This window comes from Gorilla gorilla, chromosome 1, assembly GCF_029281585.2.
Source record: "Gorilla gorilla gorilla isolate KB3781 chromosome 1, NHGRI_mGorGor1-v2.1_pri, whole genome shotgun sequence".
Classification (NCBI taxonomy): Eukaryota; Metazoa; Chordata; class Mammalia; order Primates; family Hominidae; genus Gorilla; species Gorilla gorilla.
Window position 1 is genome coordinate 229059074 of NC_073224.2, and position 22087 is coordinate 229081160.

A 22087-nucleotide genomic window follows, 5' to 3' on the forward strand; every position below is an offset into this window, starting at 1 on the left:
ATACGGCTACAGAATGTTCCATCGTCCCTGTGCCAATGGATGTGGGGGGCTCACAGCCCTTTGCTGCACCGGATGAGCCTCTAGTGAATAACTTCTACACTTGGCCAGCGTAGGAAGTTTAGCTGCAGGATAGATTCTCAGAAGCAGGATTGCTCAATCAAAAGAACTGTGAGATTGTAATTTTGATAGTGACTGCCAAATTACCCTCCACTCCAGTGGAATCTGTTACATGCCCACCAGCAACTCGTGGCAGCCCGTGTCCCCTTAGCCCGGCCAGCAGCGTGCTATCAACCTTGTAGATCCTTACCAAATGGATAAACATAAAATGGCCTTCTGTTGTTAAAAACCTTTCATTGTAATTTCCATTCCCTCCGGGGTAAAGTCCAGCTTCCTTGGGTGGACATGGGAGTCGGCACAGCCTTGCCCTTCCTCAAGGCCCCTTGTCAGCTGGTGGGGTGGACCTGGGCACAGCCCATGTCTCTGGGCTTCAGTTGCTTAGCAGTGAAATAGGGCAAAAGCATTCCCTCTGACCAGTGCTCTAAAGATTCCCGAGAATGCACAGATTCTTGTCCAGGCAAGGCAGGCGCTCCATACACACAAGCACACATTGATACCTCCTGGTCTCCAAGGGGAAGGAGAGAGAAGCGGGGACTCAGGGAACCTTGGCAGGGGGTAGGGGTCCCTCTCCTCTCACTCTCCTCATGCCCTTAGCCCCTCCCCTGTGCCATGTGCTGCCACCTTGGCACGCTAAATGTCTGCACATCCTCATAGACCTCGGGCTACCTGCTGTGCCTGAGCTAACAAAGAACATCTCATTAACGCTCAGCAAAGCTCATTAAGACCATGAGCTGTGCATCAGTGGCAAAGGAAGGTCAAGATTCTTTTCGTGGGAGTTAGTGCCTCTGGGACTCTGTGGCACCAGTATTCACAAACAAGATGAAGGGGGATCTATTTGGAGGTAAGTAGGCAACTGGTTGTGTGGCCAGAGTTCTCGGAAACTCCCAAACACTCACAGCCTTTCCCCAGCCTGGCCGTGGCCCCGCTCCTGGAGGAACTACCACCCACTGAGAGCTGGACAGATCAGGCACCAAACAGGGCCAGACGAGGGCCACACAGGTCAGCTTTGATGAGACGCAGACCTGAAGTTGAGAATGCCATCCCCAGGGGTGACCCTGGCCAGAGGCCAGCAGGGAGGGAAGCTACCTGGCAGCATGCTGGGTGTGTGCTCTTTCCCCTCTCTGGGCCTCTGAGTGTTCATCTGTGAAATGGGAACTCCACTCACAGGAGCATGAGGGTTACATCAGAGGTGTACATGTGCCACGGAGCCCTCGCCACCCTGGGGGAGATGACAGTGACATAGGGCCAGGCTCCTCCACCCTGGATCTGCCTGCCCAAAACCCCCACAACACGCTGAAAAGATAGGCCAGGGGAAGGAAGAAGAGCTGTACCACAAAAGGAGATGGGCGAGGTGAGGGTTTCTTTACAAACGGGAATTATTATTATTATTATTATTATTATTTATTTATTTATTTATTTGAGACAGTCTCGGCTCACTGCAATCTCCACCTTCCAGGTTCAAGTGATTCTTGTGCCTCAGTCTCCCAACTAGCTGGGATTACAAATGTGTACCACCATGCCCGGCTAATTTTTGTTATTTTTAGTAGAGACGGGGATTTGCCACGTTGACCAGGTTGGTTTTGGACTCTTCACTTCGTGTGATCCACCTGCCTCGGCCTCCCAGAGTGCTGGGATTATAGGCTCAAGCCACTGCGCCTGGCCAAATGGGCATTATTTGAACTGCATGCAAATGATATGCAAATGATTCTATCTCCATATTAAAACTAAGCTTTTGGGAAGGTCTCAGGACAAGCACTTGGAGATGTAGATCCTTTTTCTAAGCACCTTCTGGGGCATCCTGTCAATTTGCCAGCCCCTCCCCTCCCCTCTGCTCCTACTGGGCCTCCTCCCACCAGCCTGCCCCATTTCCCCTGCATGGGTGGTCACTCGGACGAGGACTGACCCTGCAGATGTGGCCTCCTGCACATCTGGGGACCGCCGCCAGTGGGTCCCAGGTCAGAGCCCAGCCTGTGCCCTGATCAGGCCCTTCAGGGCTGTGTGCTTCGGGCCATGGTCCTTCCCCTCAGCCACCGCGCTCTTGGCTGGGCCTCCAAGGGTCCAGGTTTTCCAGATGTTGGATGGGAAGATGCTCAGGTATGAAGCATTGTACAGACACAAGGGTTATCATTCCAGATTTTCTAAGAACAGGCCTCTTGATCTGACCACCAACCTCAGACAACCCTGTAACCACCATCAGCCTTTGTTAGACTGTATTGAGAGGCTGTGAATCTTAATGGCTGAGGAAACACCCTGGGGGCAGGCTGGTGGGGCTCGGCACCTGGCTCCACCATTCAGTAGCTGCGTGATCCAAGCAAGTCAGTCTCAGTTCCTTGGCTGCCCCGTGTGCAAAATGGGTGTGACAACACCTATTCCTTATGGTTAACAAGTGAGCTCACACATGGGAACCCTGCTGTGTCCCTGGAAAGATGTTGAAGTCCTAACTCCTGGATACCTGTGAATACGAGATTTGGAAATAGGCTCTTTGTAGATGATCAAGTTAAAATGAAGTCATTAAGGTGGGGCCTAATCCAGTATACCTGGTGCCCCTCTTAGAAAGAAGGTGACCTAAACAGAGAAACCGACTAAGGAAGTCACGTGAGGACAGAGGCAGAAGCTAGAGTGACGCCTCTTGGAGACAAGGAACAGGAAGGCTGGTTTGCTACCAACCAGCAGAAGCCAGAAAAGCAGGAGACGGACTCCCTGAAAGCCTGCAGGAGGAAGCAACGCTGCCAACACCTTGCTTTTGGACATCCAGCCTCCGGAACTGTGAGAATAAACTTCTGTTGTGGAAGTCACACAGTGCGTGGAGCTTTTTCATGGCAGCCCCGGGACATGGACACAAACTCTGAGGAGAGCCTCTGGCACAGTCAGTGCCGCCTGCTAGGCTCACTCATTGCTTGTTTGATGTCTTTCTTCACTATGCATGGTGGGCCAAGGTGTGACAGTCCCTCAACAAACACTTGCTAAGTGGAGGACACAATGGTGTACGTCTGTCTTGCATCCCCAGGCCCCCAGTTAATATTTACAGAAGGCCAGGAGGGCTGGCCTGGAAACCCGCTTTGATGTCTTTCCCACCCTCAGGGATTCATTCCAGCTCAATCTGAGTCCACACTCATGAAGCCTGGTGGCAATGTCTGTCTCCAGGGAAAGAGCTCAGTGCCCAGCACAATACTTGGCACACCAAAGGCATCCTCAAAAATGCCCCCTCTGTGGAGCCAGTTGGACCCCTTAAAGAGAGAAGCATCTCTTGAACCCCACCTCCCCCAGAGTGCCCTGTGACCTGTTCCAGGAGGGTCGGTCACCCTCCAGCCCACCCACCTCTCCCTCTGGCGCCAGCCCCAGCCTTTGCGCCAGGTTCAGGCTGGGCAGCACGCAAGGTCACGTCAACTTGAGAAAAGCAGTAGAGACAGCGGTGCTTAAAATGCTCGTATTAACAGCAGCAGTCTGCAATCCTATGTCATTTTAATAGCAACCTTCTGCCGTGAGCAGGCGGCAGGCACGGCAGCTCCTCCCCACAGGGGCCATCCCCCAAAACATCCACTCAGAGTCAGGTGGGAAAGATGGGGGCTTAGATCCATGAGGAAAGCTGTGCTGAGCCCCAGAGCCCCCAGAGAGGGCCTTTGAGGGGCCCCTTGAGGCTGGGGTCTGGGGTAGGACATGCAGAAGCCCAAGCCGGGTCCTTCTGTCTTCTCTGGCCAAGACCAAAAGGCCCAGGGAGGGCCACAGGGCCATTCAGCACTGGCCGCCGTAAAGCTGAAGGGGAGGGTTTTGGGGGGGGCGGGGGTAGGGGGTGAGAGGCCCCCACCCTGGATCCACTGTGCGCTTCCTGTATGATTCCCGAGGGCGGCATGGAGCTCGGAGGCAGCTCTGGCTCTGCTACTGATCCAGCGATAGGGCAGCCACTGTGTCCTGGTGCCTCAGTTTTCACATCGGTAGAATGGGGGCCACCCTGTAACATCCACACTGGAAGGTTGTGAGCACTGAGGCAGTGTGAGAGGGAGACCCCCTACAAAAATAACCTGACCCCCATGGTGACCGGGCATGGGAGGAGGGCTGGTCTCTTCTGCCACTGGACAAAAAGCCGAGTGTGGCTGCCAGTAGCCCGGCCTGTGGGGTGGCGGCTGTCTCCAACTCCCAGCTCCGCAAAGGCAGCATGGTCCACACCATCTGTGTGGGTGTCAGCCTCCACGCTGGTCCGCAGGGCGTCCTGGGCCCAGGCCTGGGGACACAGCTAGCTGAAGCCGAGCTGGGAAGCAGCTCCTGTCCCCCACCCATGGGACCAAAGGTGCAAGTGTCCAGAGCCCGTCCCGGGCTATAGGGAGGCCCCTGCGGGCAGGGGAATCTTATAGCCGCTCCGCAGGAGCACGAGGCAGGCACCCAGCCCCAGGGCCCCTACCAGCAGCACAGCACCCAGGGCCTTGAGGAAGGAAGTCCGGGTCCGAGTGAAAGAGCCGGGCGCCATGATGCCCAGCAGGGCGGTGCTGACGGTCAGCGTGTAGAGGATGGACACGCCCGTGTTGAGTGCCACAATCTTGCCGAACTTGGCAAATGGGGCAATGATGCAGAAGAAGAGGGGCACTGTGGCGATGACCGTGGTGAGGGCACTGGAGACGATGGCCACGCCCACGTGCCGCACGGCCTCCAGCGTACGCCACTGGCGCTGCGTTCGGGCGTCCTGGGGGCAAGAGGAGAGCTGGGAGCCCAGCCTGCCTGCGGGATCCCTCTGGCCAGCACCTGGGGAATCACGCACCCCCACCCCAGGCCAGGTTCCTGCTCTGTTACTGGGATGAGAGCTGCAAGTGGCCTCCCAGGGTTGGGAGGGTGGGAACCAGGTAGGTGTTGCTATGGCAACAGGACGCGAGGGTCTGCACAGTAGGTCCTGTGTAACTGATTTGATCTTTACACATTTGTGAATGTTTTCACACCAACGCAATTCCAAACTAAAGAAAAAAATCGTTACTAGGCCCAGAGGCACTGAGTATGTGAACATGTCCTCACCAAGCCACCAGGGGCTGGAGCAGACTTGTGGCCTCTGGGTCGTGGCTGGAAGGAGAATGAGCCATGGACTTGGGGCAGCGTGAAGCAGGAGGGCCCCCTTGGAATCCTGCATCTGTCCAACCCTCTCATTGTTCACTTGGGAAGACTGAGGCTGGGAGGTGTGGACCTTAGAACTTGAGTCCCTGGGGCTTGGGGATCAGCTTTGGGAAACCTTAGTTTCTAGAACACAGCCTGCATGGGGGTCCTGGTGCTGGGATGTTCAGCTGCCCTTGAGGGTCCCTCAGCTGCACCCAGGTGGGAGAAGACCCAATGTGGTGGGAAGTGGGTAAGGCGGGCAGGGTGCGCACCTCGGCCTGCTGGGGGGGCAGGTTCTCTCCGGCCAGCAGGTAGCCCTCGACCAGGTGGACGCAGTAATCCACGGAGGAGCCAACGAGGATGGACAGGGAGATGGCTTCCACAGCCCCCATCTCCCAGCCGCTCCAGTACATGATGGTCACCACCAGGCACACGATGCCTGCAAGGAGACAGCAGGGGAGGCAGCTCGGATCCCCCGCCCTGGAGGCCTCAGGGGAACAGGGAGGTCTGGAGTCCAGCCCCCACCCTCAGGTGACAGGAGAGACAAGGCACATCGAGGGGACCCCCGAGGGAGGGGACAGGTGCAGCAACACATCACTGAGCTGACGGCTACTACCTGGGTACCCCGGCTCTGCTCAGGAGCACAGACATGCAGGAGAGACAGTCCTATGAGCCTCCGCCGAGATGTGACAGTGAAGGGTTCAGAGGCCTGGAGGCTACCTGGGGCCACCGGGGAGACTGCCTGTTCCCGTCCCTACCAGCCGGGTGCCCGCCAGCCCCTCGCCCACGTACCCAAGATGCTGAGGAGCACGGGCAGCAGGAGCAGGATGTGGGTGGTGAACACGGCCACCGCGGCCACGCAGATGAGCAGGGATAGCACCAGGCCGCACAGGGCGCTCTGCACCCCTGCAAGGGAGGACAGGGCCTCAGTGCGCTGCTGTGTGGGTGGTCGCAGCAAGCTGTGCTGCTGGGGTGAGCCCTTGACCTCTCTGAGACTCCGATTTCCAGTCTGTAAAATGGGGTCATAACAGGACCTACCCTATTGGCCTTGTTTGGAGTTGAAGAGAACACAGGTCAGGCCCTCAGCCCGGAGCCTAGGCACCTAGGAGGGGCTGGTAACTGGCAGCTGCCATCATGGTCATGACTGTTACTTTTTAGGTGGCCAAAGTCCAGATCAGAGAACATGGCCAGATGCCCCCGACAGGAGAGGACCCAAACTCCAGCCTCTGATCAATGTCCCAGCCACTGTGCCACCCGGTTTCCCCAGGGCTCTTGGCCAGGATGGAGAGTGTGACTCAGGCCGCTCTGTGCCTTCCCGGCCCCAGGTCCCTCTGCCTCCTGCCCACCCAGGATGGAGGGGCGAGGCTGCCGCTTGCCTACAATTTCCATGAATATCTGCTTCCAGTGCTCGCAGGTCTGGAAGCCCCGGCGCAGGACTGAGCCCTCGGGCAAGGCCTGCAGCTGCTGCTGGAGGAAGCTCTCCCAGCGCAGGTAGTCCGAGTAGGTCTGGAAGGAGGATTTGCCCTTGTACGTGGTCTGTGGGGAGAGACGTGAGCTGGTGAGACAGGCAGGGGCTGTGGCCCACCCGCCCTTCCCAGGCATGGCTGGCCTGTTCTGCGGCCACCAATGGAGTGCTGTGTGTGTTGGGGAGAGTGTGAACAACGATTCAATCCAAAATGAGTCCCCACCAGCTTCTGGAGGCATCATGTGGTTGTGACAGCAGCACTGATCCACATGCAACCACAGTCCCTGCCCACCAGAACCCCCTTCAGCTCCCAGGGCCCCTCCATGCTCTCCTGTCCACACAGAGTGCATGCTGTTCCCTCTGCCTGCTCAGCCAGTTCCTGCTCATCCTTCAGGGCTTTCTGGGGTTCCATCTCCTCCAGGAAGCCTTCCTTGATGCCCCAAGGTGGGCCTCCTTAGTGTCTCCAAACCCTCAGTGCTTCCCCTGCTCTTGTCACTGCCTGGCAACCTGCCTGGCCCTGGCAGGTGGGACTGTGAATTGCAAGGGCAGGAGCAGCCTGGCTGGCCCACAGTGCCCAGCCCCGAGAGGTGCTCATGGATGATGAATGAGAGAAATAGGCACTCGCCCTGCTCTAAAAGATTCTTAAGGTATCTGCTCATCAATTCTGCTCTTGCTGAGCACAAGCCAGTTCATAGTAGGTCTGCGTGTGTGTGTGCGTGTGTGCGTGCGTGTCTGAGTGCTGGTGGGGTCAGCTTGGAAGCGGGCGCCTTGCCGTGTGGTGAGCCTGAGTGGGGACTTCTCTCCTCCCTGGAACTGCCTGGGGCTTCAGCCTGCAGAGGGAGGTGAGTTCTGACACTTGCTGCAACATAGTGAACCTCGCACTGAGTAAAATGAACCAGTCACCGGCTGGGCGCAGTGGCTCACGCCTATAATGCCCGCACTTTCGGAGGCTGAGGCAGGCGGATCACCTGAGATCAGGAGTTCGAGACCAGCCTGGCCAACATGGTGAAACCCTGTCTCTACTGAAAATACAAAAAATTAGCCAGGTGTGGTGGCGCACACTTGTAATCCCAGCTACTTGGGAGGCTGAGGCAGGAGAATCACTTGAACCTAGGAGGCGGAGGTTGCAGGGAGCCAAGATTGTGCAACTGCACTCCAGCCTGGGCGACAGAGTGAAACTCCATTAAAAAAAAAAAAAAAAAAGAACCAGTCACCAAAGGACAAACACCATATGATTCCATTCACATGAGGCCCCCAGAGTTGTCAAATTCATGGAGAAAGTAGAATGGTGGGTGCCAGTGGCTGTGGGAGCGGGAGAGGGGGAGTTAGTGTTTACTAGGGTAACAGAGCTTCAGTTTGGAAAGACAAAGTTCTGCAAGTAGATGATGGTAATGGTTGCATAACAGTGTGAACATACTTAATGCCACAGAGTTGTATGCTTAAAAATGGTTCAGGCCAGATGCAGTGGCTCATGCCTGTAATCCCAGCACTTTGGGAGGCCGAGGTGGGTGGATCACCTGAGGTCAGGAGTTCGAGACCCGTCTGGCCAATATGGTGAAACCCCGTCTCTACCAAAAAATAAAAATAAAAAAAATTAGCTAGGTGTGATGGTGTGCACCTGTAGTCCCAGCTACTGGGGAGGCTGAGGTGGGAGAAGTGCTTGAATCCGGGAGGTGGAGGTTGCAGTGAGCCAAGATCGTGCCACTGCACTTCAGCCTGGGTGACAGAGACTCTGACTCAAAACAAACAAGCAAACAAACAAAAAAACTGGTTAAGATGGTCAATTTTACCTTATGTGTATTTTACCACAGCAAAAAAACATAACCTAAAAAAGACCCATCTGGGGCTTTGAACTGGTGTCTGCATTTGCCTGGGGGCTCGCTGAGGGCTCTGAGGCCCTCCTGGTTGGTGGCTGGTTTCGTTGGTTGTGCAATGAGTAACACACATAAATAGTGGGAAGGAAGTCAGGGTGGGGGGCCAGAGGAGAATCACCTCCCCAGTTAAGTCGTCACATTGATTCTTAGTCCCCAGACTTTCCCATGTGTTCTTATCTCCACACCTGCCAGAGGGGCTCTTCTACAGATGAGGCCAGAGGGGACGAGTAACTTGCTCAGGGACACAGAGCACACCAGGATCCCAGCAAGGATTGAGCCCAGGTCTCTGCACGGAGGCAGCAGGGACGGACTTGCCAAGCTTGGGAGAGCCACGTGCCAGGGCCGAGAGTCCCCACAGTGCCCAGGAGTGTGTGCATGTGTGGGTATGTGCACACATGTGCCTATGCCTCCCTGGGCAGAGCCCAACGAGTGTCCAGGGGTGACAGGCAGCAGGGAGGTACGGGGGATGGCCGGACTCCTGGCCACTCTGAGGAAGGCTGCCAGGGTCTGGGGCCCCAACCTGGCCTCCCACAGTGGCAGAGGGGGGCATCCTGGACTTCCACCGGCCCCTACAGACCAGAGACTAAAAAATACCGTGGACCCCCAGTTGGTGGAGAGGGAGGGAAGGGGAAAGGTGGGTGGAAGGGAACTGGCAGGCCGCCCATGGGGAAGAAAGGGCAGACCTCTGCAGTTAGGCGGCCTGGTTTCACACTCGACCCTGACACCCACTAACTGTGTGACCTCAGGCAAGTCACTCCACCTCTCTGGGCCTCAGCATCTCCCCCCCCGATCTGGGAAGAGGACTGGGATCAGAGGTGGCACACCCAGGGCAAGTACGCAGCATGGCACCCAGCGAGGCTGCCTGGACTCACCGACTCGAAAGCCATGGAGATCCACTGCACGCGGCCCTCCCTGACGCCCACTGCCCCGTGGGACAGCTGCCCCGGGAGCAGGTTGGGCTCGGGCAGCTCCTTGCACTCAGGGTGCAACATCTGCAGGAAGGAGGAGATGCTGTAGCCTGCGGGGAGAGGCAAGAAAGGGAGTGGGTGGTGGCCCTGGAAGAGCCTGTCCCCCTGCATCACACCTGTGCCCACGCACTCACATACCTCTGAGGCTTAGAGTGCTTGTAACCATTGGCAACGGCATTGGGAAACCTACAACATGCATTTGCCATCGGGGTGGAACATGACCTGTGGGCCCCTCCCAGGGACACCTCAGCGGTGACCTCATCCACATTGGCTGTGGGGCCAGCCCCTGGCCCCGCCCCCTAATTTTGGAAAAGCTACTCCCGCAGATGTGCCCCCATCCCACACACATGCACCTCTGCACCAGTCCTGTTCACACACAAGCCTGCTCACATCCAAAAACCCTTGACTGCCGGCACACACCCCACCCTGGTGTGGACATGCTCAGCACAGATACACATCTGCAAAAGACCCCCACATGCCAGACACTGTCCTTCGGGCTGTCTACCTTGGACCACGGCCTCTGTGCCTCCCCAGTCAGTCCATCCTCCCTCGGAGGAACCAGCTCCCAACACCCCACGCACCTGAAGGCAGGCACTGGGCCCCACCCGGCTTCACCAGCTCGGAGTTGGCTGCGATGGCCTTGCAGAGGCGACACAGGTGCCCAATTTCCTTGAAGAGGTCAAAGCTGCTGTCGTAGACAACACTACCCTTTCGCAAGGAGACACAAGCCGGCCCAGGCCGCTCAGTGAGACGGGGACTCAGTCCTGGGTGCTCACCCCCAACCCTGGGGCAGAACCTCCAGCAGCTTCCTGCTACCTGTCACCCTCATGTTGGCAGCCTGCAACTGCTCACCCACTGCTCCACCCTAACCCTCTGCCCTGCCCCCGCCAGCATCTTCTGCTCCCATCACTGCCCACCCCACACAGGACCCTCTGTTTCACCTCCTCCCCTTCCCTCACCACCTTCTCACCTGGACTTCTTGCTTTTCTCCCCACCCTCCCAGACAGCCACATCCTCACTGTCCTGCAGAACCTGCCTGGTCCCCCCACCCCTGCTCTGAGCGCCTGCAGACACCCAGTGTGGACTGAACACACAGATCTCCTCCGACTCCACCTTGCCCCCGACTTACTCCATGGCTGCCATTCCCGTGTACCCCGCTGGGCTGTGACTAATAAAGGCAAAGGACACCCGCCTGTCCTTCCTCCTAGGAATCCTTAGCACCCACTACGTGCCCAGAACAGTCCCGGCTCAACCAGTGCTTTCAAAAACTGAAGAGCCCCACATTGAACAGGAGTGCATGTGAGGGAGGGAGGCCTCAGAGAGAAAGCCACGGCCGAGCTCAGAGGAAGGGGGAGGGCAAGGAGGAGGGCAAGGAGGTGTCCACCTGGATTGCCCTCTCTCCATTCCAGTCCCTCACAGGCATCCAGCTTGGGCCCTAAACCCAGATTCCTGGGTGAATCTAAGAGGTCAATGCCGTTGAGTCCTCAAGAAAAACCGGACCCCCAGGGGCCCATCGGGGTTCTGTCTGGGTTAGAGGAGCCATTGAGGAGCCAAGAGGGGGTGTGAGGAGCTGGACATGGTTCCCTGGACAGGTGCTTATTTGCAAGACTGTTGCAGCTGGGGCCCTCGGCATCTGCCCGACGCATGCCCCGTACCGGGTCTCCAATGACGTGGTTGTCCACCTGCCGAGTGCGGTTGACGCCAATAATGCCGAAGACCACGAAGACCATGGCCCCGGTATCCACCAGTGGCCGCACCGCCGGCTTCCCGCAGCCCGTGTTCACGCAGGGGTTGAAGCCGAAGGTGGCCGAGAGACGGGCCTTGGGCACTGCGAACAGGGAGTCACAGCTGTAAGGGAAGGCAGGGTCCAGCTCCTGAGCCCTGAGGTCTCAGCTCCTGAGGACCCCACCTGTGTGCCCCTGCCGTACCTTTCTCACTAGGCACGAAGAAGAAGCCTTTGGTAGGCCCATCGGGGCTGGAGCTAAGCAGGCAGCCAGGAGGTGCCATGCACACGCGCCCGTGGAAGGGGGGCTTGTGGGACTGGGCGAAGTACAGCTTCCTGTGGAGGGAATGGAGGCTGGGCTGAGGCCGGAAAGGCTAGGAGGAGTCAGGGGAGGTGAGGCCAGCGGGCCAGGGTTGGGACTGGGGCTGGGGTGTCATGGGGTCTGGACTCGGGCTCTGCCCCGGCATGGGGATTTGTTCTCAGGTTGAGGGCTGGGGGAAGTGCCCTGGGCTGGGGGTCTGGAGGCTGTTCTAGCCCCACCCCTGCCAAGGCTGACTATGGGAACCTAGTCATAGTAAAGGCCCTGCCCCTCTGGGTCTCAGTCTCCCCATAGGAGTCATGAAGGGTGGAGAAGACCAGCAGCTTTCAAACTGTCCCCCGGGGGTACGAGGGTTCAGGAGGGACCCCAGGGCCAACCCTAGTGGTCCTCGCTCAGAAGCCCCCAGCCTTGCCTCAACCCCAACAGTTAGGGAGTCTCTGGATTCTATAGGAAGGAAGGGCTCCAGTGTCAACAGCTGGCTAACCACTAGACCCAGTGCAGCTCAAAGTTCTTTCTAGAATGTTTCCAGCTCATCCAGGCAGCCTGCCTGACCCCTGGCCCACTGATGTGTCTGTGCAGAGTGAGCCCAGCCTGGGGCTCAGGGGAGGACAGGCAGAGGGGCCCCCACCCCTGAGTCAGGGTCCCAGGCTGGAAAGGACCCAGTGGGTGGCTGTCCTGCCATTCCCTGGCCTCCAAGCTGCAGCCCTCAGCCCCATGCAGAGTTCAGGCTCCTGTGGGTGTTTGACACTCCAAAGCTAGCCCCGTCAGAGACCAGTCTCCATGTGTCACTGAGCCCCATCGGAGACCACAGTCCCCGTGTATCACCAAGTTCTGTCAGAGACCACAGTCCCTGTGTGTCACCGAGCATGGCCTTGTACCACTGTTCTCCACAATGACAGTGGGGCTGTTTCTTTCAGAGCACGTATCATAGTTTGTAATGATATCGCTGTTTACTTGTTAGCAGCCTGTCTCCCGCTAGACGGCCCAAGGGCAGGAGTCACATCTGTCTTTGTCACTACCATATCCCTAGCACAGTGCCGGCACAGTTGAAGCCCACAGTTTGTTAAATCAGTGAACGGCGGAGAGAGGAGACCTTTGGCTAATATGGCCTCCACAGATAAATGGATGCAGGGCTGTGTTTACAACATGGGGAATGAAACCCCAGAAAAGGTGCCCCTGGATGGCGTGGAGATCCCGAGAGCACAGAATGCAGCCTCTGACTCGGCATGTAGTGGGGACCCGACTTCACACTGGGCGCTAGCAGGGACTGGGCCTGTGGCAAGTGAATACGACAGGGTCCCTCCCCTCGCTCTCCTTCCAGCGGAAGGGGCGGCGGCATTAAATAAACATTTTCTGAATTAATGATATATTTAGAGTGTGGGTGAGTGCCTTGTCAAGGAAGTGTGGAGTGTACTCATTCATTCATTCAGCAAGTACGTATTTGTACCTACTACGCCAGACACCGTGACAGGTGCTGGGGAGGCGGCACCAAACGAGACGGCCAAGGTGCTACCACAGGATGCCTGCGTGCTCCTGTGGGAAGACAGGTAACACTGCAGGTCAGTATGGTGGCAGGTGGCAATGGGGCCAGGAGAGCAGTGGGTGACGTATGGAGAGAGGCTGGATGTGGCACTTGGAGAGGGACAGCCTCTCCCAAGAGGTGACTTTTGGACAGGGACTTGAATCTTGAGAAGTTGTCTTGCACTTGAGGAGCTGGGGAAAGCATGCTAGGCACAGAGAGTAGTAAATGCAAAGGGCCTGAGATGGAAAGGGGCCTAGTATGCCAGAGGGACAGCCAGGTGGCCACTGCAACCCCTGAGGAGCTATCAAGGTGGGGAGCAGCTCCCGGGCCCGTCTCTTTGCCAATGTTCTCTACTCCCCAGCCCTGGGCAGAGACCCATCTGGGCAGGTAGGTGGAAATGGACAGCAGTTTCTTTTTCTCTTTTTTTTTTTTTTTTTTTTTTTGAGACGGACTCTCGCTCTGTTGCCCAGGCTGGAGTGCAGAGGCGCGATCTCGGCTCACTGCAACCTCTGCCTCTAGGTTCAAGTGATTCTCCTGCCTCAGCCTCCTGAGCAGCTGGGACTACAGGTGCGTGCCACCATGCCCGGCTAATTTTTTGTATTTTTAGTAGAGAAGAAGTTTCACCGTGTTAGCCAGGATGGTCTCTATCGGCTGACCTCGTGATCCGCCCACCTCGGCCTCCCGAGGTGGGATTACAGGCATGAGCCACCGCACCTGGCCAGCAGTTTCTTAAAGGAGTCTGCTGGCATCCCTCAGGGCTGGGTGCAGTAGCTCACGCCTGTAATCCCAGCACTTTGGGAGGCCAAGGCAGGTGAATCACCTGAGCTCAGGAGTTTAAGACCAGCCTGGCCAACATGGCAAAACCCCATCTCTACTAAAAATACAAAAATTAAGCAGGTACCAGTGGTGGTGCATGCCTGTAATCCCAGCTACTCAGGAGGATGAGGCAGGAGAATCACTTGAACCTGGGAGGCAGAGGTTACAGTGAGCCAAGATTGTGCCACTGCACTCCAGCCTGGGCAACAGAGTAAGAAAAAAAAAAAGTGAGGGGGCCTGCTGGCATCCCTCATGTGAAAACAGAGAGAAAAGAGAGAAAAGGGCAAAGAAGCAGCCGGGCTGATGGGCACCAGCTTGTCTGCCAGGCTCTGTTACCGGGTGTGCTGCTGCTCCTTGGTGGCCACGTAGAAGCTGAAGTCAAACTTCCAGCCCCGCTTGGCATCACAGGCCAAGGTCGTCAGCATCCACTTGCGGGAGGGGCTCGCCGCCTGGAGCAGCCCTACTGTAGACATACAAGCGGTCAGCTTCTTGGTGAAGTTACCAAAAGGCGCTCTATACACCTAAGCAGTGGGTTGACAGAGACAAGACACGTGACTCGGGGGGGCTGCCTCGGCCTGGGCCAGCCTCAGGCTCCGTCCCCTCCCTCCTCGGCATAGTTCACCCTGTCCCAGTCCTTGGAGTTGGGGACAGAGCCCTGGGCAGAGGCTTGGGAGGCCTGGGTTTGAGTTCAGCACTTGAGCAAATCCCTTCCTCCCTCTCTGAGCCTTGTTTCTTCCTTCAACAATCATTCACTGAGTGTCTGTCCCACGCCAGGCACTGTGCCAGGCTCTGAGGGGCACGGTCCCTGACCTCTTGGAGCTGGCAATGATGATGGCTTCCAAGAATAAGGAAGATAAGACAGGATAAATGGCAGGGAGAGGAGGGCAAGGCGAGAAAGGCGCCGGGGCAGGGCTCTGTGGGGACCAACAGGCGTGTCGAGACCTGAACGAGCACCAAGGAGTCAGCCATGCACGAAGCTGAAGGAAAAGTTTTTCAGGCAGTGGGAACTGCACATGCAGAGGCTTAGAGGCAGGAAAAGCCTCAGAGACCTCATCTTCCAAATGGAAATATAAATCCTGAACAAATGAATTGGCGCGTGTCCCTGTCACCATGGAGGGTGTGTACCACGTTAAAGAAACACAAATGAGCCTGGGCTACACAGAGAGACCCTGTCTCTACAAAAAATAAAAGATAAAATTAGCTGGCGTGGTGGTGTCTGCCTGTGGTCACAGCTACTCAGGAGGCTGATGAGAGAGGATCGCTTGAGCCCAGGAGGTCGAGGCTGCAGTGAGCTATGATCATGCCACTGCACTCCAGTCTGGATGACAGAGCAAGCCCCTGTCCTCCCCCCACCCCCCAAAAAAAAGAAAAAGAAAAGAAACACAAATGACTCCCATGAAGGGGAAAACTCAAGTCTGGGCTCGGGGACTCCTTTCTGCAGCGCTGGAGCAGCTACCAAGGACAGCAAGATTCCTGGCCGCCACTGCCTGAGAAGGGACTGCACCCAGGCGTTCTGCATGGCACAGGCCTCACCTCACACCCCTCCAACAATGCTGGCTGGTGCTTGTTGCATCCCCATGTCACAGATGAGGAAACTGAGGCTCAGAGAGTAAGTAATCTGCCCAAAGACACACAGTTAATAAATGGCAGAACCAGGATTTGAATCCAGGCCTGGCTGACTCAGAAGCCCACGCTGCTACCACTCGGCAGGTCCCTGTCACAGACATGGCTGGTTTAGGGGAGGGGGGTCTTCATCCTCAAAGCTGCTTCTCCCTCCCTATGTGGCCAGGGCTGCCCACCAGTGTCGCCCTGAGAGCCCCCCACCACCCCCAGTGGTGGCGGCTCACTTCACGACAGCCCAGGCTCACCTGGAAGGAGGGCACCTCTCCATCCCCAGGCGACACAGCCTGCCAAGGAGCAGGCAGGCTGGCATTGAGGGAGAGCCTGTAGACAGCGGGGTGGCCTTGACTCTTCACTTTAGAGACGTACACGGTGCCTGGGAAATCTACGGACAAATAAGGGATGAAAGAGGGGTGGACTTGACCTCGACTGGCTTCTCCTGACCCTGGAGCAGCCCACCCTCAGCTCTGTCGACTAACGAGCTCAGTCCTGGCCTTGGGCTCATCTCAAAATGCTGGCTGTGCCCCTCTCTACTGGACCAGGTCCATGGCAATAATAGTGGGGGAGGTGGTGGGCACAGGATGGGGTGGCAGGGATGGTGGGGGAGGTGGTGAGGGAGATAGTGGGCACAGGGATGGGATGGCAGGGATGGTGGGGGAGATAGACACATGGATGGGGTGGCAGAGATGGTGGGGGAGATAGTGGGCACAGGCATGGGGTGGCAGGGATGATGGGGGAGATGGTAGGCACAGGGATGGGGTGGCAGGGATGGTGGGGGAGATGGTAGGCACAGGGATGGGGTGGCAGGGATGGTGGGGGAGGTGGTAGTCACTGGGATGGGGTGGCAGGGATGGTGGGGGAGGTGGTAGTCACTGGGATGGGGTGGCCTAGATAGCGGAGGTGACAGTGATGGAGGGCATCCTGGTGAAAATGTGCTAGTGTTGGTACAGGGCTGGTGCTGGGAGTGACAGTAGTAGGACAGAGGTGGCAACAGTGCCATAGGGTGACAGGGACAGACACAGCTGCCTGATGGGGCATTCATTCCCCCAGTACACTTGACCCAGCACCCACCTCTGAGGGAGACTCCAGGAGGGACAAAGCCAGTGTTCAGGGCCCAGGATGCCCACCTCTGCCCCTGGACACTCAGGATGGCTTTGGTGCACAGGGAGGCTCTGGGGGCACCACAGACCAGGGTGTCGCGGGAGCCTACTGTCCTGGCGGGATGGGAGGTGAGGGCCCCAAATTCACCCCCCATCCCCAGCTCCTCTGCAGTGACCAGGAACACACAATCTCCTTCTTGAAGGAGAATCCAGAAGGAATTTTATCTGCTCTCCTTACAGGGCCCTCAACCCTAGCACCAGGGAGGATTTCCCCACCCTCCACCCCCAGTGCTCACCCTGCAGGGTGGCCTCAGGCCGGCTGGCCCAGGAGACCCCTGAGCCTCGCCTCTTCTTCTCCAGGGACGTCCGGATGTTGTTCTGCAGGCTGTGGGGCTTCTCCTGGAACAGACCTGCCCCCCAGCGCCATGTCAAGGACAGCAGGACAGCAGGACATCCCGGCCTGGGCCCGATGGACAGAGGGAAGAGGCTGGGATCTGAGACAGTCTCAGGAACTGGGGCCCAGGGACTGGAGGGGGTGGGTGTCAGGGGTCAGAAAGAAACTAGGAAGAACTTTTAAAAAATCAAATACCAAATCTATAGGAATTTTAGGCCCAGAGAAAGGCACCATCAGCCTGCCTAGAGAAAAACACTGAAACGCTCCCTGCTCGCCCTGTCTGTGCCACTCTGCCCCCTACTTGCTGTCTCTGTGCCACTCTGCCGCCTCTCTCGGGTGGAGATGATGCCACACTTCCCTCGGGGGTGGGACATCACATCCTCTGCATCCAATTAACAGGAGTGACTGTTAGAGTGCCCCAAGGTCATCAGCTGGCAGACATGGTGGGAGACATATATTCCTGTTTTGCCTCAAGCTTTGTGTGTTAGCCCTTCCTTTGGGTTTTTTAAATTAGAAATGAGAGAACTACACCTTCAAAGTTTTAATCCTCACAGCCATCCTGAGGCTGTTCCCATGAACCCCACTTGATGGAGTGGAAAGCAGAGGTGAAAGGACCTGCCCAGGAAGGGACTCGCAGCCCCGTTGGGTTCTGGCCTCGCCTGCCCTTTGTAAAGCCGAAGCACTCTGCTGTACTCTGAAGGGGTCCCTCCAAGAGGCAGTTCCCAGAGGTAGAGGCACAGGGAGTAGGGGCTGGGTCCTAGCTGGGGTCCTGGCTGGGTCCTGGCTGGGGTCCTGGCTGGGTCCTGGCTGGGCTCTGGCTGGGTCCTGGCTGGGCTCTGGCTGGGGTCCTGGCTGGGCTCTGGCTGGGGGGTCCTGGCTGGGGTCCCGGCTGGGCTCTGGCTAGGCTCTGGCTGGGGTCCTGGCTCGGTCCTGGCTTGGCTCTGGCTGGGGGGTCCTGGCTGGGTCCTGGCTGGGGTCTGGCTGGGGTCCTGTCTTGGCTCTGGCTGGGGGGTCCTGGCTGGGTCCTGGCTGGGGTCCTGGCTGGGCTCTGGCTGGGGTCCTGGCTGGGCTCTGGCTGGGTCTTGGCTGGGGTCCTGGCTGGGCTCTGGCTGGGATCCTGGCTGGGGTCCTGGCTGGGCTCTGGCTGGGGGGTCCTGGCTGGGTCCTGGCTGGGCTCTGGCTGGGTCCTGGCTGGGGTCCTGGCTGGGTGCTGCCTGGGCTCCTGTCTGGGTCCTGCCTGGGCTCTGGCTGGGTCCTGGCTGGGGTCCTGGCTGGGCTCTGGCTGGGTCCTGGCTGGGTCCTGGCTGGGCTCTGGCTGGGTCCTGGCTGGGGTCCTGGCTGGGTCCTGCCTGGGCTCTGGCTGGGTCCTGGCTGGGGTCCTGGCTGGGGTCCTGGCTGGGTCCTGCCTGGGCTCTGGCTGGGTCCTGGCTGGGATTCTGGCTGGGTCCTGGCTGGGCTCTGGCTGGGTCCTGCCTGGGCTCTGGCTGGATCCTGGCTGGCGTCCTGGCTGGGCTCTGGCTGGGTCCTGGCTGGGGTCCTGGCTGGGCTCTGGCTGGGGGGTCCTGGCTGGGTCCTGGCTGGGGTCCTGGCTGGGTCCTGCCTGGGCTCCTGGCTGGGTCCTGCCTGGGGTCCTGGCTGGGCTCTGGCTGGGTCCTGGCTGGGTCCTGGCTGGGCTCTGGCTGGGTCCTGGCTGGGGTCCTGGCTGGGTCCTGCCTGGGCTCTGGCTGGGTCCTGGCTGGGGTCCTGGCTGGGGTCCTGGCTGGGTCCTGCCTGGGCTCTGGCTGGATCCTGGCTGGCGTCCTGGCTGGGCTCTGGCTGGGTCCTGGCTGGGGTCCTGGCTGGGCTCTGGCTGGGGGGTCCTGGCCGGGGTCCTGGCTGGGCTCTGGTTGGGTCCTGGCTGGGGTCCTGGCTGGGCTCTGGCGGGGTCCTGGCTGGGCTCTGGCTGGGTCCTGGCTGGGCTCTGGCTGGGCTCTGGCTGAGCTCTGGCTGGGTCCTGGGTGGGCTCTGGCTGGGTCCTGGCTGGGTCCTGCCTGGGCTCTGGCTGGATTCTGGCTGGGGTCCTGGCTGGGCTCTGGCTGGGTCTTGGCTGGGTCCTGGCTGGGGTCCTGGCTGGCCTCTGGCTGGGGTCCTGGCTGGGTCCTGGCTGGGGTCCTGGCTGGGTCCTGGCTGGGTCCTGGCTGGGTCCTGGCTGGGGTCCTGGCTGGGGTCCTGGCTGGGCCCTGGATGGGTCCTGGCTGGGCTCTGGCTCGGTCCTGGCTGGGTCCTGGCTGGGCTCTGGCTGGGTCCTGGCTGGGGTCCTGGCTGGACTCTGGCTGGGTCTTGGCTGGGGTCCTGGCTGGGCTCTGGCTGGGTCCTGGCTGGGGTCCTGGCTGGGCTCTGGCTGGGATCCTGGCTGGGGTCCTGGCTGGGCTCTGGCTGGGGGGTCCTGGCTGGGTCCTGCCTGGGCTCTGGCTGGGCTCTGGCTGGGTCCTGGCTGGGTACCGGCTGGGCTCTGGCTGGGTCCTGGCTGGGGTCCTGGCTGGGCTCTGGCTGGGTCCTGGCTGGGCTCTGGGTGGGTCCTGGTCCCAGAGATTGTCATGGAGCTTCGGGGTTTGTCCATCTGTGGGCAGGAGGCCTGTGGCAGCGGTGATGATGAGGAGCAATGCCACATCCTGTCTGTGGGGTAGAGGAGCTGGGGATGTGGCCAGGGCTGGCTCCGAAGTGTGAGGGGCTCTTCTGGTGCCTCTGGGAGCTGCAGTGGATTATCACGCATTTGGCTGCGATTACCAAGGGGAAGGCCAGGTTAATCTCAGCACCGCCCTAATTAAATAAAGGTAATTACAGCACCAGAAGATCTGCTCCTGGGAGCTGGAAGCACTCACCCAGGCGTCTTCTCATTTGGTTTCTAACTGCCCTGGCAAAGTCAGATGACCTTGGGTTGACTTCGCCTGCTCCCCCTCTGTAAAATGCGGCCTGGGCCAGCTACCTCAAAATCAAGGAGCCATCTCTGTCTTCCCTCCTGGCTCATTCCCGACTCCCACTCCATCAGCAAGTCCTGTGGAAACCACCTCCTAAAAACCTCTTGACTCCATCATCGCTGCCGTCAGCACGCTGGTCCCAGCACCACCAACTCTCAGCCTCCCAGCTAGCTTCCACCCCAGTGCCCCAGTCCACCTCCACACAGCACCTGGGAGACTCCCTCACCCCGCTTCTCCACTTAAACCATGTGACTAGTTTCCAGTGACAATAGAATAAATTCCAGACCCCTCACTTCAGCCCACCTGCCCTATCCCAGTCCACTGGGCCAGCCTTAGTTCCTGCAGCTGCCTCTCTCAAAGGTGGCATTGGTCTTTCCCACCTCTGGTGCTCTCCTCTGCCTAGACTCCTGCCTCCTCTCCCCTCCCAGCCTGGCTAACCCCTTCCCTCCTCTCCCCTCCCAGCCTGGCTAACCCCACCCCTTCCCTCTCTCCCCTCAACTGGCTAACTCCTCCTCTTCCCTCCTCTCCCCTCCCCGCCTGGTTAACCTCTCCTCTTCTCTCCTCTCCCCTCCCAGCCTGGCTAACCCCACCCTTTCCCTCCTCTCCCCTCCTCACCTGGCTAACTCCTCCTTTTCCCTCCTCTCCCCTCCCAGCCTGGCTAACCCCTTCCCTCCTCTCCCCTCCCAGCCTGGCTAACCCCACCCCTTCTCTCCTCTCCCCTCCTCACCTGGCTAACCCCTCCTCTTCCCTCCTTTCTCCTCCCAGCCTGGCTAACCCCACCCCTTCCCTCCTTTCCCCTCCCAGCCTGGCTAACCCCACCCCTTCCCTCCTTTCCCCTCCCCACCTGGTTAACCCCTCTTCTTTCCTCCTCTCCCCTCCCAGCCTGGCTAACTCCTCCCAATTCTTGTGAGTTCTGGCCTAGATGTTACTTCCTCCAGGAAGCCTTCCATGACGTGGGCCTCTAAGACACCCTATTCTTCCTCCACCAAAGCTCAGATCTACTATTACAGTGACTGGTCCCTAGAGCTGGAATGTGAACTCCCTGAGCTTGGGAAGCCTATGCCTCCCGCCCACAGTACCTCCCCAGAGCCAGCACCCAGCAGGCATCTGTTGAATGAACTGTGGGAAGATGGGGGCTCAGAGGGGAGTGGGATTTGCCTGAGGTCTGGCATTGATGCGGACCCTGGATCCTGCATCTCTCAGACCAACAGTCTTTGGGACCTGGACACCTGAGCGGGCCAGGGATGGCCTGGCTAGAAGCCTCACCTGAACAGGTGATGCAGGAGATGCCCTCGGCGCTCAGGTTGTACTTGAGGTCCAGCAGCACCTGGATGTTGGTATCAGGCCGGAAGAGTAGCGGTGCCCGGCTGGCGGGGCGGAGCCGGCTGGCGAACACCAGGGATAAGATGAGGATGGAGACGAACAGCCCTGTGAGGAAAGGGCGCTATACCAGGTGGGGCTGGGCCCAGCTGGTCTATTCCCAGTGGGGCTCCAAAGTGCCGGGAGACAACTGCTCTGGTTGTTGGGGGGCGGGTGTCCTAAGGGTGAGGGGGAAGGCCCTGCATGCCAGCCCGTGGGCAAAGCTTGCTGGGGATGGTCCTACAGGGCCAGGGATCAGTCGCTTTGTGGTGTCCTGTGGGGTTTGACTATAAGCTATAATCTAATACTCCTGGACAAGAGGCGGCCACCACCTCAGAGCACCTCATAGTTTATGAAGAGCTGGTACACTACTCGATCTCACACAACTCTGAAATACTGTCGAAGATGACAATGATAATAGCACTTGACATTCACTGAGCACTTACCGCATGCCATGCGCTGGGCTGAGGTCTTTATACATACTCTCCACTTACAGCTGCCTTCCTAGCCACCGTTCTCATCCTCAATTACAGAATAGGAACTGAGTGCTAAACGGACTGGAATAGCCAAATTCACACAGCTAGGATGCGGCCAAACTGGGACTCAGATTCAAGTGGGTCTAACTCCAGGGCCCATGCGTGGCATGCTCTGTGCTACTGCCCAGTGTGAGTGGCTGGCACACAGCAGGGGCCAATGAGCAACAGCCGCCATGACCAGCTTCATTCTGCACAGGAAGGAGGGGGGGTCAGAGAGGGAGAGACCCCAGCCCAGGCCTCTGAC

The 22087-nt window shown here is 58.6% G+C and overlaps 1 protein-coding gene across 3 annotated transcripts in view; it reads right to left on the reverse strand.

The window, feature by feature from the left end:
• Window positions 1–3562: 3562 nt before the first annotated feature.
• Window positions 3563–22087, reverse strand: part of DISP3 (dispatched RND transporter family member 3) — a 59059-nt gene continuing 40534 nt past the window's right edge. Inside the window, exons 10-22 of one of the 3 annotated variants that reach the window (XM_055384398.2) lie at window positions 21215–21376; window positions 16894–17007; window positions 15746–15882; window positions 14214–14398; window positions 11426–11556; window positions 11153–11325; window positions 10079–10205; window positions 9402–9547; window positions 6567–6726; window positions 5983–6096; window positions 5463–5629; window positions 4514–4792; window positions 3563–4066 (exon numbers count right to left, since the gene is read on the reverse strand). In XM_055384398.2, coding sequence (XP_055240373.1) covers window positions 3686–4066; window positions 4514–4792; window positions 5463–5629; window positions 5983–6096; window positions 6567–6726; window positions 9402–9547; window positions 10079–10205; window positions 11153–11325; window positions 11426–11556; window positions 14214–14398; window positions 15746–15882; window positions 16894–17007; window positions 21215–21376 — 2276 coding nt within the window. In that variant the 3' untranslated portion in view covers window positions 3563–3685. Of the gene's footprint in view, window positions 4793–5462; window positions 5630–5982; window positions 6097–6566; window positions 6727–9401; window positions 9548–10078; window positions 10206–11152; window positions 11326–11425; window positions 11557–14213; window positions 14399–15745; window positions 15883–16893; window positions 17008–21214; window positions 21377–22087 lie in introns of all 3 variants that reach the window. The other 2 variants (XM_055384413.2, XM_004024643.5) reach the window with 2 other exon arrangements.